This window comes from Dipodomys spectabilis, unplaced genomic scaffold (genome assembly GCF_019054845.1).
Source record: "Dipodomys spectabilis isolate Male_0828 unplaced genomic scaffold, ASM1905484v1 ptg000107l, whole genome shotgun sequence".
In the NCBI taxonomy this organism is placed as follows: domain Eukaryota; kingdom Metazoa; phylum Chordata; class Mammalia; order Rodentia; family Heteromyidae; genus Dipodomys; species Dipodomys spectabilis.
The window spans coordinates 7,440,276-7,465,202 of NW_024870784.1; the positions used below are offsets into that span (position 1 = coordinate 7,440,276).

The 24,927-nt window shown below is 54.8% G+C and overlaps 1 protein-coding gene across 5 annotated transcripts in view; it reads left to right on the forward strand.

Annotated features, from left to right (window-relative positions):
* Positions 1–24,927, forward strand: part of Pde9a (phosphodiesterase 9A) — a 77,639-nt gene that overhangs the window by 24,766 nt on the left and 27,946 nt on the right. For 4 of the 5 annotated variants that reach the window (XM_042687346.1, XM_042687344.1, XM_042687345.1 and 1 more), the window contains exon 4: positions 3,408–3,451. In XM_042687346.1, the coding sequence (XP_042543280.1) occupies positions 3,408–3,451 (44 nt within the window). Of the gene's footprint in view, positions 1–3,407; positions 3,452–17,259; positions 17,279–24,927 lie in introns of those variants that run through there. The other variant, XM_042687348.1, reaches the window with a different exon arrangement.

Here is a 24,927-nt window from a genome sequence, read left to right on the forward strand (position 1 = left end):
ACAGCTTGCCGCAGCCCTGCTCTCCCTCCAGCCCTGCCCGGCTTCCACATGCCGCTCCACAGCCCAGGGCTCCCTGTGTTCTGCTGGCCGCTGGACGTGGTCCGGGCCTCGCGTGGTGATGGTCTGGTCCAGATCCATCTCCTCAGACCGGTCCCGGGCCTGCCAGCTTGCACACACGCCACCTCAGCGTCCACACCTGGCCACCTCTCCACCCTGTGTCTCCACTCTGCCCTGCTGGTCAAGGGGCCACTCCTCCAGCCAGGAACCCCGAAGAGTCTACCCCCTTCCCAGGATATTGGGGTAGAGCCAGGAAAGTGTTCAGATCACTCAGACCATGTGTGAAATAGTCTGGAGTGTTGAAGAAAGTTGGAGGACCACAAGCTGATTAGCATCTGCCATCACTAACTACGTCACTGACAACCCCCAGCCCTGGTGGCCCACTGTTCAGATAGTGCTGTGGGTTCCTCCTCAGAAAGGCCCTGCACTGTCAGGTCCGGTGCACGGAGCTGATGCTCGGACTTCGCCCTTCTCTTCCATGTCTGCCACTGAAACACGTGTGTGACAGGTGCGTGCAGAGCATGAGAGAAGCCGGGGCTCGTGGTAGAACATACAGGACCAGCGTGACGTCACGCAGGTGACCGCTGGCATGGAAGGCCTCGCCACCGCCCCCTCGCTTAGCACAGCTGCCTCCCGGACACCAGGACCAGAGCACAGGCTCTCAGGCTGCAGAGAAAGCCACGGGCTGCAGGGCCAGGAGAAAGCCACGGGCTACAGAGCCAGAAGAAAGCCACGGGCTGCAGGGCCAGGAGAAAGCCACGGGCTACAGAGCCAGGAGAAAGCCACGGGCTACAGAGCCAGGAGAAAGCCACGGGCTACAGGGCCAGGAGAAAGCCACGGGCTGCAGGGCCAAGGCCAGTCGGTCCCTCCAGGGTGGGGAGGGCTTTGCACGTGTGATGTGGAGAAGAGAACGATGAAGGTGTAGCTCCGTCTGGGTGGAGAGGAGCGTGTGTGGAGCCAGGCCAAGGCTTGGGAAGCGTCACCAGGTTCAGTGCCCAGGGCATTGGGGAACCAGGAGCCAAGCCTAATCTTGAGCAAGTACACGATGCAGCCCCGGGAGCACTGGCCCAAGGACCTGGAAGGTTCCACAGCTGCCTGGACTTTGCTGAGGGGCTGGTGTCCAGTTCCACACCTATTCCGGCGTGCCATGCTCAGTGGTTCTGTCCTGCGGTCCCGCACAGCCGGTGGAACATTCTTTGGGCGCTCGAGCGGGAATGGTGCCATTGGGACAGCCCGCAGTCACCGCGTATAGCAGCTGAAGAGTCCTTGTGTCCACGGGCTCTGTGCCCCTGCTCCAAGATGGAGGCCACCCTCCATCTCCCTACCACCTGGCCCTCCTCTCCCCTGTCACTGTCCTGAAGACAAGAAGAAGAGGAGGAGAAAGAAAAGCCTTTTGGCCCCTTTGAAGAGGAGAGCGTACCTGCCTCCTGCTGCCCTGCAGAATCCTGGGTCCTTCCCTCCTGCCGCTGCCCTGCCTGGAGCGGAGGTTCTGAGGAGTGGGAGGGAGGGCGGAGGAGGGGACAGAGCCGGCTCTCCCCTCACCATCCCTCGCTCTGGACTCCCAACCTGTGTTCTGCGTGAAGATGGCAGTGGAGGCCTCGTGGTTAGACCCGGCCTGGGCCAAAGTCCAGCGTGGCTGTGCGCACCGGCCAGACCTCCCCCGGCTTCTGGCCGTGGGTCGCTGTGGACACTTCAAGCTCACGAGGGCCCTCCCGGCATGCCTGTCTGGTCCCCAGGACCCAGACGCCACGTCTGACAGTCCCTTCCAAGGAACGAAGCCCACCTGGCCGGCCCGGCCTCGGGGGAGAGCGAGGGATGGGTGGGGAGGCGCATGGTCAGCTCACTTCTCTGTCTTCTAGGAGAGTAGGATTCGCACGCGTGCGGGAGGTCAGAGGTCACCGTGGAAGTGTGTGCCCACCTTCACATCGCCATGCAGTTTTGTTCTTATTCTTTATGGGTTGCTGTTCACAGTCTGTGGGTGTCACTCAGATTTGCCCTGCCTTATTGTTGCAGAATCCAGCTCACTCTTCCTTCAGGGACACCCTTAGGATCTGAACTCATTTGTCTTCATCTTTTAAATAACTGAAGGAGACACACAGGGCGTCTACTCTAACCCAACCTCACACGGAGGCCTTCTGCAGGCTGGAAGTAAGAAATCGGGGGGCTAGCACGGTCCAGTTCCAAGGAGGCCCTTCCTGGCTTGAGAGCAGCTGTCTCTCAGCCTCCCACAAGCAGAGGGAAGGGGTGAAGGAAAGGGGGAGAGGAGCAGAGGGGGGAGGGAGAGGAGAGCGAGAGGATACACTGGTCCTGTGGTCCACTTAGAAGGACACAAATTCCACCCTCGTGACCTTGTCCAAGCCCAGTCACCTCCCGAAGGACCACGGGGCTCTCCGGTCTTAGCGCTGCGGATGCCGCCTGTGCCAGCCCAAGAGGAGAAGCCAGGTGTTGGTGCTGAGCTGTCACGCTGGTGTGAATGTGGAGGGCCCGGGACTGGGGACGCGTGTGGATCACCCGCACCTGTGGAGAAGGGACGATGAGCTAGGGGAGGGCCCGGGCGAGACCTCCGACGGAGTCCCGGCTCTGCTGTCCCGCGCTCCCTCGCCAGGGTGAAGGCTTGCGTGTTCTACGTCGCTCTGTGCCCTGAGAGCCTCCTCTGTACAACACGAGCGCGTGTGGGAAACTCCGCTTGCGCTGCTGGACTGCTTGTAAGCTTGGCCCGTGCGCGTCGCCTCCCGGAGCCCTGCAGCTCTCGGGTTTAATTTTGCTAAACTCCTGGGTAAAAGCATCTCTCCAAGGAGGCCTCGTGTGCGCGCCCTGCTGTGAACCCTGCTGGCATGGCTGGCCTCTGGGCCTCCCCCAGCTTCCACTGACCTGAGGGTCCCGGCGCAGCTCCTGGCCAGCGGTCCCTGCATCAGCGACAGTGGCCTTTTGTCTGCCGCTGATACGTGGCTTGCTGGGCCGTGAGCCTCACAGCATGTGTGTGTGGGGGTCTCGCAACAGTGCCGAATGCTGCTGGTTGAACCTCGGCTCCACACCTTTGATTGGTAGATGTGACAATGACAATAATAATAATAACTTGTTCCATCAGCCAAATAGGAGTGTTATAAGGGAAATGGACCGTTTTAATAATAGGACTGGGTGGTAGTGAATATGCTTTCACACACAAAGCCCTGGGTTCCATCCCCAGCACAAGGAAGGAATGGGGAAGGAAGGAGGGAGGGGGAGAGGGAGGGGGAAGGGGGGCAGGAGGGAGGGCTCTCCTGAGCTCTAATTCTTGCTGGCTTCGGCTTATCTCCGCAGGCAGACGCCGTGTCTGACAGTGTCTCACGGCCCTCTCTCTCTCTTTGCAGAACTCCCTACAAAGTGAGGCCAGTGGCCGTGAAACAGCTGTCTGGTAAGGCCTTGTCATTTGTTTTTTAATGAAATGAAAACAAAAGGTAGTTCAAGCTCCACCCCCCCCCCCTCAGTGGAATAGACACATTAAGCCTCTGACCCTGCCCCCTCCCCTCAGTGGAATAGACACATTAAGCCTCTGACCCTGCCCCCCCCCCAGTGGAATAGACACATTAAGCCTCTGACCCTGCCCCCCCCCCCAGTGGAATAGACACATTAAGCCTCTGACCCTGCCCCCTCCCCCCAGTGGAATAGACACATTAAGCCTCCGACCCTGCCCCCTCCCCCCAGTGGAATAGACACATTAAGCCTCCCACCCTGCAGCCTGCTGCTGTTTCCTAGTCTGATACTTTGCGTGACCGTGGGGATGCTCTTGAGTCCTGCCTGACCCTGAGACTTGGGAGGGGGTCGGGGGTCTCCCTGGGCCCAGCACCGCCCTATTCTCTGGGAGCTGCAAGCAGCCCACTGCATTCTCAGCGTGCCTCACCTGTCAGACACGTTATTGTGCTAGGGTTGTTATTTCCTTTTGGATTGTTAACTTGCTCTTATCAAGGTAGGATTTATGCACAATGAGGTGTTCCCACTTAAATGGATATGTGTGCCTGTCCGTGTCACCAAACTCCAAATACAGAATGCCGACACCACCTCAAAAACCTCTTCACGCCCCTTGCAGTCTGTCTGTGCAGCCATCTGCCTTCGGGTCCCGCTGATTAGACCCCCCCCTTTTCAAGGAGTTCACATAAGCTAGGCACCAGTGCCTCCTGCCTGTAATCCTAGCTACTTGGGAGGTGAAGGATCAAAGTTTAAAGCCAGCCTCAAGCCAAAAAGAAAGTATACAATTGTCATCCCAACGATGGTGGGAAACAAAAACAGAGGATCATGGTTCAAGCTGGCCTGAGTAAAAAAGGGAGACCCTGTCTCAAAAATAACCAGGGCAAGAAGGGCTAGAGGCCTAGCTCAAGTGGTAGAGTACCTGCCTAACATGCACAAAACCCTAAGTGCAACCCCAGTGACCAAATAAAGGGTCATTTATTACGAAGGAAATTACATAGGCTGTATTTCTCCTCTTTTTTTGGCTCGGTGGTTTGATGCTTGCCCGTGTTGTCACATGCTTCAGTGATTGACTCCTTTTTCTTGCACTTCGATGCACCCTACTCCATGGCGTTTTACTTGCATTTGAGGGTGAGTGTTCCGGTTGCTTCTGGTTTGCAGGCTTCTCTATAGTAAGATTGCTGTGTGCAGTAATGTTCACAAATGCGTCGAGGTGGGTGGCTGAGTCAGGTGGTGAAGGTGTGTTTGACCTTATCAGAAACTGCCAGCTACTTTCCCAAGGTGCTGTGCCATTTCACACACCCACTCCTCCTCTCCCGGCGCCTGGCACTGCCAGTCATTTTCAATCACATTAATGGGTGTGCAGTAGAGTTCGGTGTGGTTTGAACTCGTGGTCCCCTAGCCACCAGTGACTGTACCACTAAGGCATCTACTGGCCACTCACCAGTCCTCTTTCATGAGGTGGGGTCTGAACCTTCCATGCCCGCTGGCTGCAGGTTGCTTTCAAGTTGTACCTGTCCCTGTACACGCCCCTTGTCAGATCTCCATTGTAAAAACTTAGCCCAGTTCACAACTTCCTTTTCACTTTCTTACCGATCTCTTCCAGTGACCGGAAGTTTTAAATTTTAACCAAACTTGTTGATTTTGTTCTTAGATGATATTGAGCTTTTCATCTTACGTGGTTTTAGCTTGTACACTTAGGTCTATGACTGATTGATTGATGCATTGATTGATCGATTGGTTGGCTGATCTGATGGTGTTTGGATCAAACCCAAGGCCTGGGTCTCCTAGGAGGGTTCTACCGTTGAGCCACACTCCCAGGCCAAAGGATTGCTTCATTCCCAGTTAATTTTAGTGTGTAACGTGGGAGAAAAATTGAGTTGGTTTCAATCTACTGTCCTTCTACTGGTTTTTACTTGTTCCGTTTGTTATTTTTATTTCTCTGTGTCTTCACTTTTCCCCACGTTTTTGGATCCTGAGTGTTTTCTCATGCAGTTTTCGCCTTCCCTCTTGGCTTCTGAGCTGTGTGTTTTATTGCTTCGTGGTTGTTCTTGGTTTCACCCCAGCGTGCCCGTGGGGTGCAGGGCCCCCTCTCGGCCCGGTGGAAGTTTGGTTCAGGTGCTTTCTTCACACTGTGGGGTTGGAACTCCACAGTGCATTGTTAGGATTTCTGCCTTGACAGGTCTGTCTTGGGCTTCCGTGCTTGCTATGGTTCTTCTTGAAGCCCTCGTACTGTGCGGAGCTGGCGCTCCAGCTGTCAACTCATCCTCTAGCTGTTGTTTGTCTAACAAAGGTGTCATTCATCTCGGGCTTGGAGGGACGTCTGTCCACAGGCAGCAGGATTTTAGTGTGACGGTGTCTCATTGTCTCTCAGCTGGTGCGCGTCTGCGGAGGGCTGGCATGCATCTCGTTCTTTCTTTGTCTGTCGTGTGTCTCTGTTCCTCGGCTGCTGGAGCCGTATCACTGGCTTCCAGGAATTGACGGCGAGTGCTGTCATGTGGGCTTTTGTCTTTAATCTGTTTGGGGTTCCTGGGGCCTCTGAGGGCTTCGGGGCTCCTACCTCTCATCAGCCTTGAGAATCTGCTCGGCTCCCTCTTCCTGTCTTTGTGGCTCTCATTACTGGAAAGGAAGATAATGTGTTACTCTTTCACACCTCACACGGTGTGTCATTACCTTTCCAGACTTTTTTTTTTTACACTTTTTTAAATTGCGCTTTCAATCTCAGTGGTGTTTCCGTTTCAGTATCTAGCGCGTGAAGTGTTCATTCTTGGTGTTGTGTGTTTCAGCCTTAGGCCTGCCGTGTGACTTCTCCTATATGTGCTCAGTGTGTCCCATGTCCTTTGTACACATCGCAGACTCATGATTCTGCTCACACCACTGGCTGCTAGTCACATCTCACTCAACCCTGCTGACCAGTTTTTCTCCTGGTTCTTACAAATGGAGTATACTTGGCTGGACTGCTGATCACAGGGGAGTGCGAGACGGGGTGAGGCTGGAGTGCAGGGGGTGAGGGGGCGGGGTGAGGGGACGGGGTGAGGGGACGGGGTGAGGGGACGGGGTGAGGGGACGGGGTGAGGCTGGAGTGGACGGGGTGAGGGGACGGGGTGAGGGGACGGGGTGAGGGGACGGGGTGAGGCTGGAGTGGACGGGGTGAGGCTGGAGTGGACAGGGTGAGGCTGGAGTGGACGGGGTGAGGGGACGGGGTGAGGGGACGGGGTGAGGCTGGAGTGGACGGGGCGAGGGGACGGGGCGAGGGGACGGGGTGAGGGGACGGGGCGAGGGGACGGGGTGAGGGGACGGGGCGAGGGGATGGGGTAAGGCTGGAGTGGACGGGGTGAGGGGACGGGATTGAAGCCCCCGCCTTCCCCCCGACCCCCGCCCGAGACACACACACACACACACACACACACACACACACACTGCATTAGCTGGGGGGGGTGTGATGCACAGCTGCAGACACAGCTGCTGGACAAGACTGTGCTCTTCAGAGAGAGAAGTCACCGAGGGGAGAGGCCCGCGGCGGGCCTGGAGCTGTTCTGTCCACTAGGACAGCCTGTGTGTGAGACTATATTACTCTTCAGCAAGAAGGCACTATGGTTTCCCTGGCAACACCCACACCTCCCACATGGTCTGATTCCTTTCCAGTTACATTCCCAGTCAGGCTGGTGTCCCCTTAGGGGGTGTCTGGGAACCCTTGGTCCTCCAATGTGCCGGCACTCTAGGATTTCTTGGGGAGACAGAGTCATCCAATAGGCCCCCATCATCCAGGAGTCTAGTCAGAAAAGGGCATTCTTCCTTCATTGTTTCCCTTCAGAGCAGGTTCCTAGGGATTCTTAATTCTCTGAGTGGGGTGCGCAGCCCCAGCCTTCCAGCCTCCACGTGCCGGGCCTTGCTTCCCGGGGCCTCTGCAGAGCTCTCAAGGTTAGCAGTGTGTGCTGGCCGTGCCGGCCATGTTGCCCGCAGGAGGGCCTGTCGGTAGCCGACCTGCCCTTGAACCTGCACACCACATTTACAGTGGCAATAAAAAAGAACCTCCGGAGTCCAGACCAGCCAGCCCGTGGCCGTCCGGCCCAGCTCCACAACCTCTTGTGGTGGCCTTTCCCCGTACCTCTCCTCGAAGAGGCTCCGGCTCCAGGGAGGCCTCTGCTGTCCCAGCGGACTGTGCCATTCTTAACTATTCCAAAAACGGAGTATTACAAGAACATGACTTTTGCCGGGCACCAGTGGCTCGCTCCTATAAATCCTGTTACTCAGAGGGCTGAGATCTGAGGATCACAGTTCCAGGCCAGCATGGGCAAGAAAATTAATGAAACTCACCACCACTAACCACTACCAAGAAGAAAAAGAAAGAAAATGCTAGAAGTGGAGATGTGGCACAAGTGGTAGAATGCCAGACTTGAGTGAAAAACGAAGGAACAGCACCCAAGCCCTAAGTTCAAACCCTAGTATCTCTCTCTCTCTCTCTCTCTCTCTCTCTCTCTCTCACAGATACACACACACACACACACACACACAGAACATGACTTCCCATTGGAAAGAACAACAGGCCAGTCCTGACCCAGGTCCACATCAGCACCACGAAGCAGAGTTTGGCGTTGGGAGCCAGAAACATCCCCTGCTGGGAAGAGCCGTGGAAGGAAGAACCTCCCGTCTGTACCAGCCTCTGTGAACATAGAAGTTCCATGTTTCCAAACTTCTTTCAGAAAACTGCCCTGTTACAGTGGCGCCGGAGGCTCACGCCTGTCATCCTAGCTACTCAGGAGGCTAAGATTTGAGGATCGCAGTTCAAAACCAGCCTGGGCAGGAAAGTCCATGAGACTCTTCTCTCCAATTAACCACCAGAAAACCAGACACTGTGGCTCAAGTGGTAGAGTTGAGTTGAAGGGCTCAGGGACAGCACCCAGGCTCAGAGTTCAAGCCCCATGACCAACAAAAAAAAAAGAAGAAAGAAAGAAAGAAAGAGAAGAAAGAAAGAGAGAGAAAGGTAGGAAGGAAGGAAGAAAAGAAAGAAAGAAAGATAGATCAAAGCTAGGCACTGGTGACTTATGCCTATAATCCTAGCTACTCAGGAGGTTGAGATCTGAGGTCAAGGTTCAAAGCTAACCCAGAGAGACTAATCTATAAGATTGTTATTTCCAGTCAGCCAACCAAAAAGAAAAACAAAAGCAGAGATGTGGCTGAAGTAGTAGAGTGCCAGCCATGAGCCCAGAGTTCAAACTCCAGTACCAACAACAACAAAGACAAACTTATTTTCTTTTCCACTAGTCCTGGATGATAATCCCGTGGCTAGATTATTCTTCCCTTTTATTAATGAATGTAATACCAGCCATGAAAAACACGGGACAGACTCATAGATCAATGGTGCTGACTCCTTCGACAGTCTTGGAGTCATTCATCACTCTTACTTGACTAAGACAGCTCTGACTCCGGCAGGGATCCTTGAGAAGTTTCCCAATTCTCACATTCATCACTGCCGTCCACAGCCAATGGCTGTGCAGCTGTCCATGGGCCTTCTGCCCGCCCTGAGCCCGTGGCAGAGGCGCACGCCTGAGCCACATTTGAACATCAGGTCACCACGGTGGCCACAGCGGTGGGACAGAGCTGTGAGAAGCCAGCGTGAGCATGGGGCAGGTGTTGTGAGCCCTGAGCTGTGTGTCCCCCACCACAGGGAGCCCCCCCCCCGCCCGTCCCTCCTCCATCAGAGGGCACCGCGTTCCTGCCGCAGCCGGGCCTGTAGCCAGCAGTGTGTGCCCTCGGGGGCTGTGCCTCCTGTGTGTTCTCAGGGCACGAAGACACCACGTGGACTCCTCAGCCTGAGCAGAGCTGAACTTCAGCATCAGCTCCTCCTCCAATCTGCCAGCACTGCGCCCAGCTTGGGGAGTGTGGGGAACCCACAGGCCAAGCCACAGCCTGCCTGGCCCTCCTGAGCCTGGCTGCCATTCTGTTTCCCAGGTCAGAGGTCAGGGATAACAAGGAGCCTTCTGGTTTCCCGCACCGTCACTGTTGTAGCTGTATAATCTGTTGAACTCTCCACTTCCTAGGAAGAGAAATGAAGTCGTTTGTGCAAAACGCTCAGCAAGGACGGCCACTTCTCCAGTCCTCGGTAAACGGTGGCCGTCATTTAAAGTAACCTCAGGGCATTAGTGAATGGCCTGAATGAAATTGCTGAGGAATGGCAGGATGTTAATGAGCAGGAATGCCTCCTAAGGTCTAAAACTAACCAGAGACCAGCAGGCGCTGGGGGGTGCGGCAAAGTTAAGTTCCTGCTTGAAATTTGAGCACAGATGTGTTGTGAGAAATAATAATGTTTCTTAATATTTTCTATATTTGGCGCGATTTCACTTGCGTAAGGCTTTTAAGCTCCATAAGCCCAGCCTTAGTCATCGTTGGCTTGCGTTATTTTTAACACAGTGGGATGCCGGGTACAAATGGAGAATAACTGTTTCTGGGACGATGGGTTCACGCACCCCTAGGGGTACTGTAGCCAGCAGCAGAGCCAGCAGCTCTGAGTGCCTTCAGCAGGCCGCAGGGCGAGACTGAAACGAGCTAGCACGCAGCGATGCCGGGCCACCGTGTCCCCGTCCCGCCTGCGACCTCGGTGCAGCGGATGTTGGTGCTGGCGCATGATCCAGCCCTCGTGGGTCTCTCTGTTCCTGAGAGAAGCCAGCACCCAGACGCGTGTAGCTGCAGTGACTGCACAGGTATATGTCCCGGGTGCGTTGGGAGGAGGTTTCGCGAAAGGACAGGTCCGGTCATCTCCCCCACCAACACAGGGAATGTGTCTCTCACCCCAGGCTGCTTCCTCCACGCAGTCCACACAGCGCTCACAGCCCAGCCTCCGTCATCCTCGCCCAACTGTCTAGGACTTTGCCAGCTCTTCGGGTTCCCCAGCGTGGAATGCTCCCTGGTGTCCAGCACTTGGCCCAGCCTCGGGATTTCCAAGTCTACCATAGTCACTGGTTACTTCCACATGGCTGGCATGTTCATGAGAGCCCTGGCAGGCCTGGCGGGCTCAGCCTGTGGGCACACCTGGGCAGGAGAGTGTGGTCCCTCGTGGCAGGCCTGTGCCTCACTTCTTCAGAAACGCCAAGTCGTTTCCGAGAGCGGCTATGCCGGGCGGGAGGCGGCCTCAGCTCTGCCCACCCGACACCAGCAGCTCGGGGGTTTTCAGCTTAAAACGTTGGGCTCCATCCACACTGTGGCGTCCCATTGCTTGCTCTGTTTGTTGTGACAGTGCTGGAGCTGGAGCTCAGGGCCTGGGCACTGTCCCTAGCTTTTTCTCTCAAGGCTGTCCTCTACCTCTTGAGCCACAGCTCTACTTCGGGCTTTTTTGAGAGAAGAATCTTATGGACATCCACCTGGGCTAGCTTCAAACCATAATCCTCACATCTCAGCCTCCTGAGTAGCTAGGATTACAGGCGGGAGCCACCAGCGCCCAGCTTTGAACAAAGTTTTGTACTCCACATCATTCCTTCCTGCCCCAGCCAGCCGTGCCTCTTGGCGTTGCTCTGAGTTGGTTGGTCTAAGGATTTCAGTGTTTCACAGACTTGACTGTGTATGTTTACAGCAAAATTGAGTGCCAAGCCCCGAGCCCCGTGTGTTTCTCCCACACCCAGTCAGCCTCTGCTACACCCACGCCGCCTCTGGTGCCACGCAGGCCACCTCTGTCACCACCCATGCCACCTCTGTCACCACCCAGACCACCTCTGTCACCACGCAGGCCACCTGTGCTACCACCCAGGCCACCTCTGTCACCGCCCAGGCCACCTCTGTCACCACCCAGGCCACCTCTGCCACCACCCACGCCACCTCTGTCACCACGCAGGCCACCTGTACTACCACCCAGGCCACCTCTGTCACCGCCCACGCCACCTCTGTCACCACCCACGCCACCTCTGTCACCACCCAGACCACCTCTGCCACCACCCACACCACCTCTGTCACCACCCACGCGGCCTCTGTCACCACCCAGGCCACCTCTGTCACCACCCAGGCCGCCTCTGTCACCACCCAGACCACCTCTGCCACCACCCAGACCACCTCTGCCACCACCCACGCCACCTCTGTCACCACCCAGGCCACCTCTGCCACCACCCACACCGCCTCTGCCACCACCCACGCCACCTCTGTCACCACCCAGGCCACCTCTGTCACCACCCACGCCACCTCTGCCACCACCCAGGCCACCTCTGCCACCACCCAGGCCACCTCTGCCACCACCCAGGCCACCTCTGCCACCACCCAGACCACCTCTGTCACCACCCAGGCCGCCTCTGTCACCACCCAGACCACCTCTGCCACCACCCACGCCACCTCTGCCACCACCCACACCACCTCTGTCACCACCCACGCGGCCTCTGTCACCACCCAGGCCACCTCTGTCACCACCCAGGCCACCTCTGTCACCACCCACACCACCTCTGTCACCACCCACGCCACCTCTGTCACCACCCAGGCCACCTCTGCCACCACCCACACCGCCTCTGCCACCACCCACGCCGCCTCTGTCACCACCCAGGCCACCTCTGTCACCACCCACGCCACCTCTGCCACCACCCAGGCCACCTCTGCCACCACCCAGGCCACCTCTGCCACCACCCAGGCCACCTCTGCCACCACCCAGACCACCTCTGTCACCACCCAGGCCGCCTCTGTCACCACCCAGACCACCTCTGCCACCACCCACGCCACCTCTGCCACCACCCACACCACCTCTGTCACCACCCACGCGGCCTCTGTCACCACCCAGGCCACCTCTGTCACCACCCAGGCCACCTCTGTCACCACCCACACCACCTCTGTCACCACCCAGGCCGCCTCTGTCACCACCCAGGCCACCTCTGCCACCACCCATGCCGCCTCTGCCACCACCCAGGCCGCCTCTGTCACCACCCACACCACCTCTGTCACCACCCAGGCCACCTCTGTCACCACCCAGGCCACCTCTGTCACCACCCACGCCACCTCTGCCACCACCCAGGCCGCCTCTGTCACCACCCACACCACCTCTGTCACCACCCAGGCCGCCTCTGTCACCACCCAGGCCACCTCTGTCACCACCCAGGCCGCCTCTGCCACCACCCAGGCCGCCTCTGCCACCACCCAGGCCGCCTCTGCCACCACCCACGCCACCTCTGTCACCACCCAGGCCGCCTCTGTCACCACCCAGACCACCTCTGTCACCACCCAGGCCGCCTCTGCCACCACTCAGGCCGCCTCTGCCACCACCCAGGCCGCCTCTGCCACCACGGTGCCCCACACATTGAGAGCCAGTGACCCCGCAGGGATGCGTCACCAGCCAAAGCCCACAGTTCACACAGGCTTTGCTCTTGGCGCTGTGTGTTCTGTAGGTTTCTACCACCATTACAGCATCAACCGGCCCAACAAGTCTCCTGGGCAGCCCTGGGTATGCTGACAGGCACCCCTGCCATCCCTGCCCACTCGGAAGGCTGAGACAGGAGGATCTCCTGAGCCCCAGAGTCGGGGCCAGCCAGGGCCCTGTCATGAACCCAGTTTCTGGCAGTGCTGCTCATCCCTTCAGCCCCGCCTCTCATCGGTTCGCTGTCTGGGGTCACACGGTTGGAACGTCCCTGTGTAGCCATTTCCCAGCAGCTGCTTCTTCCTCCCAGTACGCACACACGGTTCTTCTGTGCCCATTCAAGTCTTGTTAGTGTTAAATAATATTCATCGGTGGGGTGTGTCCCAACTTCTTCATCCACTCACTGACTGAAGGCAGCTCTTTAGCAACTGAGCTGTGGTAATTGTGATTAAAGCTGCTATTAGGTATGGTCAGAATTCTTCACCTCCAGCCAGACACCAAATGGCACGGTCACTGAGTCCTATGGAAGAGCCAGTTTACTTTGCAGAAGCTGAATGAAGAGTGGGAATGGTATAATCCGACTCGATCTGCCTTCTCACAGTCTCATGCCTCGCCTATCTACAGCCCTGTTAATTCCCAGAAGATACTGAAAGTTTTGCTTTAAATAGCCAGTTGAGTTTTCTGTAAAGAAATTATGAAAAGACTTAAAGATAATACTGTAGTCACTGCCTGTACACTTCCCGATGCCTTCATTTCTTCCTGCCCACTGCAGCTTCCCGTGGTTTTGAGCTCTCTTCAGCCTGAAGAATTTCTTCTTGCTTTTAGCCTGTCTTTCATGCAGGTCTGGGCAGGGACTGGTAGCCTCTGCTTGTCTTCGCCTGCCTTCCTCTCTTCATTTGCCTCCATGGAAGGATTGTTCAGAGTGTAGAATTTGGTGCTTTCTTTCTTTAAGAAGTTTAAGGTTTGATTTAAATTTTTTTTTTTTCCTGGCCTCTGTTGTTTCTGATGAAAAGTCCGCTTTCCTTTCACAGTGACCGGCAACCGGGAGGCTGAGGTCTTCTTTTCGGGGCCTTGTCCACGACAGGTCTCAGCCTGCCTGCCCCTTTTGCTGGTCCTTGAGTTTTCGTGGTCCATAAATTAGCTACATTTTCAGCCATCTTTTTCCTGGTAGTAATGGGACTTGAACTCAGGGCCTGTATTGCTAGGCAGGTGCTCTATCATGCCTCCAGCCACTCTTTTTGCTCTCATAATTTCTTTTTTTTTTTTTTTTGCCAGTCGTGGGGCCTGTACTTTTGGGTCTGGGCGCTGTCCCTCAGCTCTTCAGCTCAAGGCTTGCGCTCTACCAACTTGAACCACAGTGCCACTTCCAGCTTTTTTTTCTCTTTATGTGGTGCTGAGGAATCGAACCCAGGGCCTCATGCATGCAAAGGCAAGCACTCTACCACTGAGCCACCTTCCCAGCCCTGCTCTCATAATTTCTTGAATGGAGCCTTGCATTTTCTTCCCAGGCCAGCCTAGACCAAACAGATACATACACACTACCACATCCAGCTTCCAAACAGATGCACACACACCACCACATCCAGTTTGTAAGTTGAGATGGGGTTTCACTAACTTTCCCCCAGGGCTGGCTTGAGCTGCAGCGCTCCCAATCTCTGCCTTCTGAGAAGATGAAGTCACTGCAGAGGGCCATCATTCACTTCTTTAAGTGTATTTCACAGGGCTCTTCTGAGATGAAAGTCCTAAGTGTTGGAAGTTTGCTCTTACCCAGCTCTGGTGGGTGTGGCTTCTGCGCTTTCTGTTTTTAGGTTGTGTTTCTCCCTGTTCTTCCGGTGGAGTAGCATGCATTGACTGTTGTGTCTGGCCAGACTGCTGTGAACACATCGATGAGTTTCTTATTTGAGCTATTATGTTTTTAAATCCTAAAATTTTTACTGCATTGTTACCGGTAGATTTCTCCCCTGAGATTCCACATCCATTAGCCCTTTACTAACATCTGGTGCTGAGGTCCTTGGACCTATTACAGTTGATATATTGGGGTCTCAGTGTGTTCATTTCAGTTCTTGGCTTTGGTTCTGGCTCACCTAGACTTCTACTGGGTGATTTCCTTGGCCTGTGGTCACATTTCCCATTTCTTTGCATGCTTGTGCTTTTATGGTACATCAACATCATGAATAACACATTGTAGAGTCTCTCAACTTGGTCATCTTCCTGGTTTCCATCTATCAGTCAGTCAATTGGTTTTGGTTTTGGTTTTGGTTTTTTTGGTCATGGGGCCTGAACTCTGAGCCTGGGCACTGTCCCTCAGCTCTTCAGCTCAAGGCTAGTTCTCTACCACTTGAGCCATGGTGCCACGTCCTGTTTTCTGGTGGTTTACTAGAGATAAGTATCTCGCAGACTTTCCTGCTTGAGCTGGCTTTGAACTGCAATCATCAGATCTCAGCCTCCTGAGTAGCTAGGATTACAGGTGTGAGCCACTGGTGCCTGGCAAGGGTTAGATCTTCTGTGTTGCAGCTAAAAGTGTGTATATTGAGCGCTTAGCTTCCCAGCAAATGGATTTCTAGGCAAGTGGTGGAACCTTTAGGAGGTGGGTCTAGAGGAAGGAAGGGAGGCTCTGGGGGTGTGGCCCTGGAGGGGTACTGGGACCCCAGCCCCTTGTTCTCCCTATCCCAGCCACCAGGACGTTAGCAGTCCCCTCCTCCCCGAGGCTCTGCACGTCTGCCTTGCCACAGGCCCAGAGGTCGTAGGACCACACCACCATGGATGGAAGCCTCCAAACCCAGGACCTAAAATAAACCTTGCATGCTGGTTCTCTTGGTGTGTAGTCAGGCTGGTGGAAAGCTGGGTGACACTGCGTTTCTATGCCTCGCTGGGGTGGGTCTCTAGAGTCACGCCCCCAGGTGGCATCTGAGGTGTGTGCTCGGGCCCCGGACATGGACTAGACTCGGCTGCGTGAGCAAGGTGATACTGAGCTTGGAGCCCCGAGACCTCCTCGTCTGGGGCTCTGCTCTATATCCATGTTCTCTGACCACCTGGCACTGTCGCGCCATTCCCCTTGGGCTTTGCTCATTGGCTGGCGCTCTACCAATTGAGCCATGCTTCCAACCGCTATTATTATTATGGTTATTCCTTTTTTTCTCTCCTTTTCTCTCCCCTCCCCCCCGAGCTGTCGCTCACAGTACTCTGGTTTGTGGCATACGTGGGGCTTTCCTTCTATGTCTCCAACAGTCTGTGCTATTCAAGGCCCGCTGATGCAGTAAAGCCTTTGGTTTTCAAAAGAGAGGCCGGCTTTCTTAGACCGTGCCAGCGTCCCGTCCTCCGCTCAGCAGTATATGTATTTCTTGGCTCAGAGTTCACCCTGGTGCAGCTCTTTTTGGAACGAGCCGTGTGGGGATTGTTTGACACAGGCCAAAGCCCCAGACCTATCAGGTGAAGCAATGGAGTCCCTTTGGCCTCCTGAAAATTCAGGCTGTCTGCGGGCATCCGTTTTCTGTGCCGCCGTCAGGCAGTAGATCAAAGCCCACCCCAGTGTCCAGTCCGCTGCTGGTTCCCGGACTCACATTCCGCTGAGAGAGCCCCGCAGCGCATCGGCACCGCTTTCTGAGCCCCGGGGAAGTCTTTGTTGTCTGTAGGGTAGATGTCGCCATTTCCTCCTCGGCCACTGAGGCTGTGTGACCCCACGTTCACAGCCCTAGAGCAGGAGCGGGAGGAGGGCAGGGGCCGAGGGTGCTGCCCTCCACCTTCTCTGACCGCCTCCGCCCTGCAGGTGGTGAGGGGTCACCTTGAGTCCTTGGAACAGCACCCAGGCACAAGCACTGCTCAGGAGAGGTGCACTGGGCCACTGTCTGTGACACAGATTTCCCGGAAGCTTGTTCTGCCTTGGAGGAGAGGAGGAAGACGTTATACCCACATGTCTAAAGTCAGCTGCATGAACTCCCCCCTCCTCAAGAATGAAAGGGGAAGAAGTAGCGCTGTGGCTCAAGTGGTAAGCACTCTCCTTGAGCTGAAGAACGCAGGGATAGCGCCCAGGCCCAGAATTCAAGCCCCACAACTGACAAAAAAAAAAAAAAAAGAATGAAAGGGAAACTTCTCCATGCAGAGCCGCCCTTGAAGCCGTTGAGTTTGAATCAACAGGCAGTCACAACACTCCCCAGAATTCCACGAGGGACCTTGGGGTTCTTGGTGTCTGGCTGTGTTGTGCTCAGTGGCTGGCAGGATCTGGGCTAGTCCTTTGGCTACTGGGTGTGATTTCCTAGCAGGATGAGCCAGGTAAGGGTCCTGGGCCTTTAAGAACCCAGAAGGGGACCCAGTTAATCATCTAACTTTATTGTGCTCTTGGGCTATAAAGGAAATGTTCTCCTGCTCTTTCTGAATATATTTTATGACGTCCATAAACAGTAAACTGTAAATGACTGGAGGATGAGAGAGAGAGCGCACGCCAGCGGAGGGGGACAGGAGGTGAGTCGGCCCTTCTTGTTTTTGGAAGAGGGCTGGTGACACGGCCACCCACCGCAGGAAGGAAGCCAGACAGCTCCTCCCTGGCAGCGCCTGGCCCCCAGGGGTGGGCCTGGACCAGAGTGGAGCCGATGCACCCCTCTGCCATTTGGGTGACCTATTTGGTATTTATGTCTTTGGGGCCAAGTAATGCGGCTGTGTTCCTTAATGAAAGGTTAAAAGAAAAACAGAAATCCAGGAGGCTTGGATTTCAATTTCACAGCGCTCTGGGAAGCGTGCATGGAGGGGATAGCATGTTTCTAGAAGGAAAGCCTGGTTCGCTCTGCCTCTTTAAGACTCACAAGGTGTAGTGCACCTTGTGCATGGTCTAAGACCCGTGTGACACAAGGCCCCGGGGCCTCAGGAGTGGCACCCACAAGCTGTGTGGGGTTTCTTGTGCTGTTGTTGCGGGTCAGAGGTTTGGTGTGCGCACTCCAGGGCCCTGGGCTGTCCTCCCTTCTGTGCCGGGTGGGCGGGGCAGGAAGGCGGGCTTTGCCAGCAGGGGAGGGGATGAGCTCCTGGGCAGCTCTGGGAGCATTGTACAGGTAGGAGGGCAGGCTGCCAGTCAGCTGGCTGGCAAAGGCGAGGAGCCAAAGGCTAGGCTTTCCTGTGCCCCCACCCATGGGGCCAAGTGCGCTGGGCAGGAACAATTCCTGGAAGAAGTGGGCGAGGCCAGGGCAGATTCCGTGACCTGTTCCCTGCAGAGGCGGTGGCCTCTGCCCTGTCTCCCTGCCTGGCTACGCGGCAGGCACGTGCCTGGCCTGCCATCCCCGGAGCTGAACCCAGTCCAAGGCCCTCAAGCTGCTCCCACCCCAGGTCCCCAAGGCTCCGTGGCCCCCACCCCTGGGCCTGTTCCAGTGGGCGGGGGCTTGGCCCTTGATGCAAGCCCATGTGGGAAGGAAGTGGTCTCAGAATGGCTCTCCACTGTCCCATGCGCCGTGCCCACCACCGCACCGCCTGTGGGCGCTCATCATAGGAGGAGGAAGCAGACACCGCCACCCAGCTCACCTGAGGTGTCCGCAGGGTTACAGCAGTCCATCTGGCTGAGGCTAGGGAAGGATGGACAGACGGCAGACAAGGCCCCTTGCCAGCGCCGCTGAGCTGGGCGGATCTCCTCCCTCGATGCTGAGCTGGCTGCTCTGGGGCCCCACGCCCTGCACTACAGCCCTAGGCCCCCCAAAGTCAGGGACAGGACCCCCGAAGTGTCCTGCAGAGGGGGAGCTGCACGGGGTGGCATGGTGCTCACAGGGCAGAGTCCTTAGAAAACCCCAGTGGCCTGCAGACTTGGGCTCACTCCCCCTTGGTTTTCCTCTGTGTGCATCCGCGCCAGCATGGCTGGCTTCCCCTTTCTCCTGACTCTTGCTTCTCTCCCCCTGCGCTTCTGAGCAAACCTTAGGGTCCACAGGGACCCCCAAGACACAGTCAAGTCCCACTGTGACTTGTCATTACCCCTATTGCTGGTTGTTCTCAGAGCTACCCAAACATTTCATTGGCGACAGAATCCCTAGCATCCGCAGTAACACAGCGCAGGACTCGGCGCGGCCCATAGGAGCCGATGGGAGGCGCAGCGATGGGAGCCGCAGCCAATGGGATGCGCAGCGATGGGAGGCGCAGCGATGGGAGCCACGGCCGATGGGAGCCACAATGATGGGAGCCGCAGCCAATGGGATGCGCAGCGATGGGATGCGCAGTGATGAGAGGCGCAGCGATGGGAGCCGCAGCAGCACAGCGATGGGAGCCACGGCCAATGGGAGCCGCAGCGATGGGAGCCACAGCAGCACAGCGATGGGAGCCACGGCCAATGGGAGGCCACAGCCAATGGGAGGCGTAGCGATGGAGGCGTAGCGATGGGAGGCGCAGCAGCACAGCGATGGGAGCCGCAGCAGCACAGCGATGGGAGCCACAGCCAATGGGAGGCCACAGCCAATGGGAGGCCACAGCCAATGGGAGGCCACAGCCAATGGGAGGCCACAGCCAATGGGAGGCGCAGCGATGGGAGCCGCAGCAGCACAGCGATGGGAGCCGCGGCTGATGGGAGGCGCAGCGATGGGAGCCGCAGCAGCACAGCGATGGGAGCCATGGCCTATGGGAGGCGCAGCGATGGGAGCTACAGCAGCACAGCAACGGGAGCTGCGGCTGATGAGAGCCATGGCCTATGGGAGCCGCAGCGATGGGAGCCGCAGCAGCACAGCGATGGGAGCCGTGGCCGATGGGAGGCGCAGCGATGGGAGCTACAGCAGCACAGCGATGGGAGCCGCGGCTGATGGGAGCCATGGCCTATGGGAGCCGCAGCGATGGGAGCCGCAGCAGCACAGCGATGGGAGCCGCGGCGATGGGAGCCGCGGCGATGGGAGCCGCGGCGATGGGAGGTGTGCTGACACAGGTGCTGGGCCCAGAAGGCCCAGAGCCACGGCTTTCAGCCTCCCCAAGGGTGCAGTGCACTCCAGGGCATTAAGACAAGCATTGAGAGGGTTTGCTCATCTGTAGAAATGAAAACAAGTTTTAAAAGAGCACCTAAAACTAAAAGAAGTGCTGCGTGAAAAGGGGCGGATGATGCGCAAGAGGAGGGCAAGCGGAGCGTGAGGAGGATGGCCTGGTCACAGAGGATGTGTGAGGCTGGGCACCGGTGCTCGGCCTGTCATCCCAGCTTCTCAGGAGGCTGAGATCCGAGGCTTGCAGTTCACATGAGCCCAGACAGACAAGTCTCCAATTAAATTATCTCCAACTAACCACCAAAAAGCTGGAAGTAAAAAAAAAAAGCTAAGAGGCATCACCCAGGCCCTGAGTTCAAGCCCCAGTACCAACATACACACACACACAGACACACACACACAGCCCACAAAATATGCAGATACAGAAGTGTCACAGTAAAACCATTAATATGCCCAATTAATATGCATTCACGATTACAGTAAGTGAGCACTTGCAGGGCATTGCAGATGGGATCCTGGCTGCTCAACCTGCAGTCAGCTGTGCCTATAGCCAGGACAGAAGTACAAGCAAGGTGACACCAGGTAGTGCCAGCCACGCATAGCTCCCTGTGACAGCAGTGGCAGTGAGGACCACAAGAAGAAGATGGCAGGCTTGGCGCAGCCCGGAGGTCTCACACCGCAGCCCACGTGTAAGTTCTGAAGCCCACTGGGAGGAACGGCGCTGGAGGAGGTCCAGCGCTGGAGGCACACACCAGCTCAGGACGGTGCTGATACACCCGCGGTGGCCAGCCTTCCTCTGCTGAGGAACGCAGAGGTTTGCGCTGGGAGCTCTTCGCCCCACACTGCCTGCTTTGCACTGAAGTACCAGTTGGTAATGGAGGTGAAGACTGGTTCTGGGCCGTCTCCACAGATGACGTGGGTACGGTGGTATGTGAGCTGAGGTATAGCTACACCAACTAGGCTACCAACATTTGCTTCAGGCACCGACCTGGGCAGAAGTGTGGGATGGAGTGGCTTGAGGTATAATTACTGCCAGCTCTGGAAATTAAATTCAAGCTCTGGTGGCTCACACCTGTACTCCCATCTACTTGGGAGGCTGACTGTGAGGATCCCAATGTGAGGCCAACTGGGCAGAAAAGTTCAGTGTGATCCCTGCAGGCTGGGCTCAGTAGCACATGCCCCTCATCCTGAGTGACGGGAGAGGCTGACATCGAGAGGACTGTGGCTCCAGGTCAACCCAGGTAGAAGAGTTTGCAAGACTCTCCTTGAGGGCACCTGCGTGTACCCCAGCAACAACGGGAAGCCTAAAGTAGAGCGTGGCTCAAGTTCACACCCAAGCCAAAAGCAACCCCTCATCCTAAAAATAATCGGTGAAAAACAAGGCTAGCGCTTTGGATCCGTGGTACAGTCCCAGCCTAGCAATTGCTAGGTCCTGAGTTCAAACCCTAGCAGTGCCCAAGAAATTCTACCCCAAAAGCCCAAAGGAAGACTGTTCTTTGGTGCAGGGCGGCCTTTTCCCAGCTCCTGTGGTAGCAGCTCAGGCCTGCAGGGCCTGGACAGCCGGCTCGTGACACCGAGCATCCTCAGCCAGGATCCCGCTGGTGTCCCCCTCCATTTCCCACAGCTCCGCAGCCCCTGCTAGCCACGAATCTGTTTCTCTTGATTTGTTGCCCTAGAGAGTTCCATGAACGCAATCACATAGAATAGCTTTGGGGACTGGCTGTCTTCCCTTTGCCCAGAATGCCGCAGTGCGCACGACTGCTTTCTGCAGCCGTTGTTGGCGTCTTCCTGCGGCTGAGTGGCGTCGTGGGGCGGGGCTCAGTGTGGGGCTCACTTCCCTTTGGGGCTCTTCCAGCTCTCACTGCTGCAAGCTCTGGGTCCAGGTGCTAAGCTGTGTCGTGCCTGCCTGTTTTACTCTTGTGTGTGTGTGTTGGTACTGGGACTTGAATTCAGGGCTTGGGCGACGTCCCTTATCCCTTTCACTCTAGGAAAGCATTCTACACTTGAGCCACAGTGGCCCCTTCCAGCTTTGCACTCCTATCCTCAGATCTCAGCCTCTTCCTGAGTAGTTAGGATTACAGACGTGAGCCACCCGCCCCGGGTGCTGTTTCTAACGCTGAGTTGTGATCTTTGCGTCTGCATTCACCAGGTTGTTAGAAACATGCCTTGCAGACATTTCCTCCCAGACGACAGCTTGCTTTTCATTCTCCTCAGGGATCTTTCCCAGAGGAGAGCGTTCCATTTACCCATTGCCCCTTTTGTGGTTTGTGGTTTTGGTATTACATCTAAGAACTCCTGTCTTTGCCTAACATTCCGACGATCCCCCGCCCCCCGTGGTGTTTTATTTTCTGTAAATGTTTTGTTGCAGCCATAATTTACTTTGCATTGATTTTTTTTTTTTTTTGGTGCCAGTCCTGGGACTTGGCACTGTCCCTTAGTTCTCACCCAAGGGTGTCCTTCTACCTCTTGAGCCACAGCACCGCTTCTGGCTTTTTGGTGGTAAATTAGAGAGAAGAGTCTCACATACTTCAAACTGTGATCCTCAGATCTCAGGCTCCTGAGCAGCTACGATCACAGGCCTGAGCGGCCAGCTCTCCCTTGGTTTTGTTTTGTTTTGTTTTGTTGGGGTTGGGGGTCTGGTCGTGGGGCTTGTACTCTGGACCTGGGTGCTGTCCCTCAGCTCTTCAGCTCAAGGCTAGCATTCTACCACTTGAGCCACAACGCCACTTCCGGCTTTTTTCTTTTTGCTTATGTGGTGCTGAGGAATCGAACCCAGGGCCTCAGGCATGCAAGGCAAGCGCTCTCCCACTGAGCCACCTTCCCAGCCCCTCTCCCTTGTTTTTTTTTAACTGGCCTGGCTTGCACTGATACTGATGTAAATTGTGAGGTTTGTCTGCTTGTGAACGTCAGTTGCTCCAGCACCATTTGTTGAAGAGACTCTCTTTCCTTCATCCATTTGCCTTTGTTCCTCAGTCAGATAAACCAGTGATGTCCCTAGGTATCAAACTGAGATCTGAGGATCACAGTTTGAAGCCAGCATAGGTAGGAAAGTCCATCAGAATTCTTACCTCCACTGACCCAGCAAAAAGCTGGAGTTGGAAGTATGGCTCAAGAGGCAGAGGGTCAGCCCTGAGAGAAAAGTCAAGTGAGAGTTGAAGGCCCTGAGTTCAAGACCTAGCACCAAAAATAAATAACTGTATGTGAGGCACACTGCAGGTGTGAGTCCACTGTGCCGGCTCGTGTCTGCGAGCACACTCCCGCCCTTCAACAGCAGCCTCCAGTCCTTATTACCGCAGCTCCTTAGTAGTGTTAAATCGCATAAGCTCACTGCCCCCATTCCGCTTCTTTCAAAATCATTCCAGCCCATTTGTCTTGATAAATGTTAGACCAATCTTGTCCATGTCTGCAAAAAAAAATAGTGTTGCCAAGATTTTGGTAGAAATTTCATTATATCAATTTGTGGAGAATTGGTATTTTTTGCTCTGTTGAATTCTAAGATCAATATGATCATTATTTGTATCGACTTCCATTTCTTTCATGATTGCTTTGGAGTTTCAGCATGTAAACTCTTCATGTTTTTTACTAGGTTTATACTAAGTCGTGGAGTGGTTATAAATGGTATTATGTCTTTAATTGCTGGCTGTTCCTAGTACATTTAAATGCAGCTGAATTCTGTCCGACTGCCAGCCTGTGGCCTCAGTGAACCCCTTTGTCAGCTGTGAGAGGTCTTATTGCCGATTCCTTGGTCTCTCTATAGAAACCATGATGTCAGGGGCAGAGCAGTTCTATGTCTTCCTCGCCCCACATGCCTGACGTTTCCTTGTCTTGCCTGTGGCGCTGTTAGAACTTGCTCTGTGCATTAAAGAGTGGTGAGGTCAGACATCTTGCCTTGTACCGTCATAGACAGAAAACGTAAGTCTCTTGCCACAAAGTGTGGTGTTAGCTGAGGAAGTTTTGTGCATGCCTTTGTATAAAATCAATTTGAGACATTTCCTCTCCATTCCTATTTTTCTTAGACTTCTATCATGAATATGTAGCAAGTGTGTCAAACGCTTTTTATGAATTAGTTGATAAGATCGTCGTTAATTCAATATATTACATTAAGCGGTTTTCCAACACTGCATCTGCCTGTTATCCCTGGAATCACTCTACTTAATCTTGTGCTTAATACTTGTATTTTTTGACATTGCTGAATTCTAGTTTCTGAAATTTTGTTCATGATTTTGTGTCTTTGTGCAAGGTGTAAATTTGTACACTTGTAGTTGTCTCTTCGTTGTTTTTTGTGGCTCTGTAGATTTGGTTTCAGACTAGTCATACTGGCTTCATAAAATGAATTGGAAAGTTCTCTTTTCTGTTTTCTGGGAGAGGTGGGTTAGAATCACATTAACTTCTTCAATATTTGGTAAGCTTCACCAGTGAAACTGAGCCTAGAGATCTCATCCCAGGAGCTTTTCAGTCACAAAGCCCATTTCCTTAACGGGTATAGGCGTTGAGATTACCCACTTCATCTGGGATAAGTTGTGGTAGAAATTGGTTTGCTTTATCTGAGAGACTCGGCTGCTGGGTTTGAGGGTGTTACCGCTGAGGCCCTGTGGTGGTCCCTCGTATCTCCCCGGTACCGGCCATTTCGGTCTTCTCTCTGTGTTTCTTTGATGGTCTTGCTCTACTTATTGACCTTTTCAGAGAACCAATTCTTTGTTCTTTTCATTGGTTTTCTACACTGTTTCTTTTCTGTTTCTCTGGTTTCTACTCCATTATTCTCTTCCCTTTCTACTGTGGAAAGTTTCTTTTTGCTCCTCTTTCTGTCGTTATTAAAAGTAGAATCAGGTGGCTGAGTTGAGATTTTCTTCCACTTGTCTAATGTAGGCACTAGTGCCTTAGTGCTCCGTGAGAGCAAAATTCGAACGTGTTATCTTTTCATTTTTATCTTCCTGGAACCTTCCTCTTTGATCCAGGAATTCTTTAGAAGTATATGCTGTTTCTGAGAGCTCAGAGATTGTCCTGTTATCTTGAGTTCTTGTGTTGATTCTGCTGGGGTCAGAGAACATACTGTACATCCTTTCTGTTCTTTTAAATTCATGGAGGTTTGTTTTCTGGCCCAGAATCTGGTCTACCCCTGCATATGCCTTGCAGGCACCTGAAAAGAATTTGTGTTTTTTGCAGCTGGGTGAACTGCTGTAT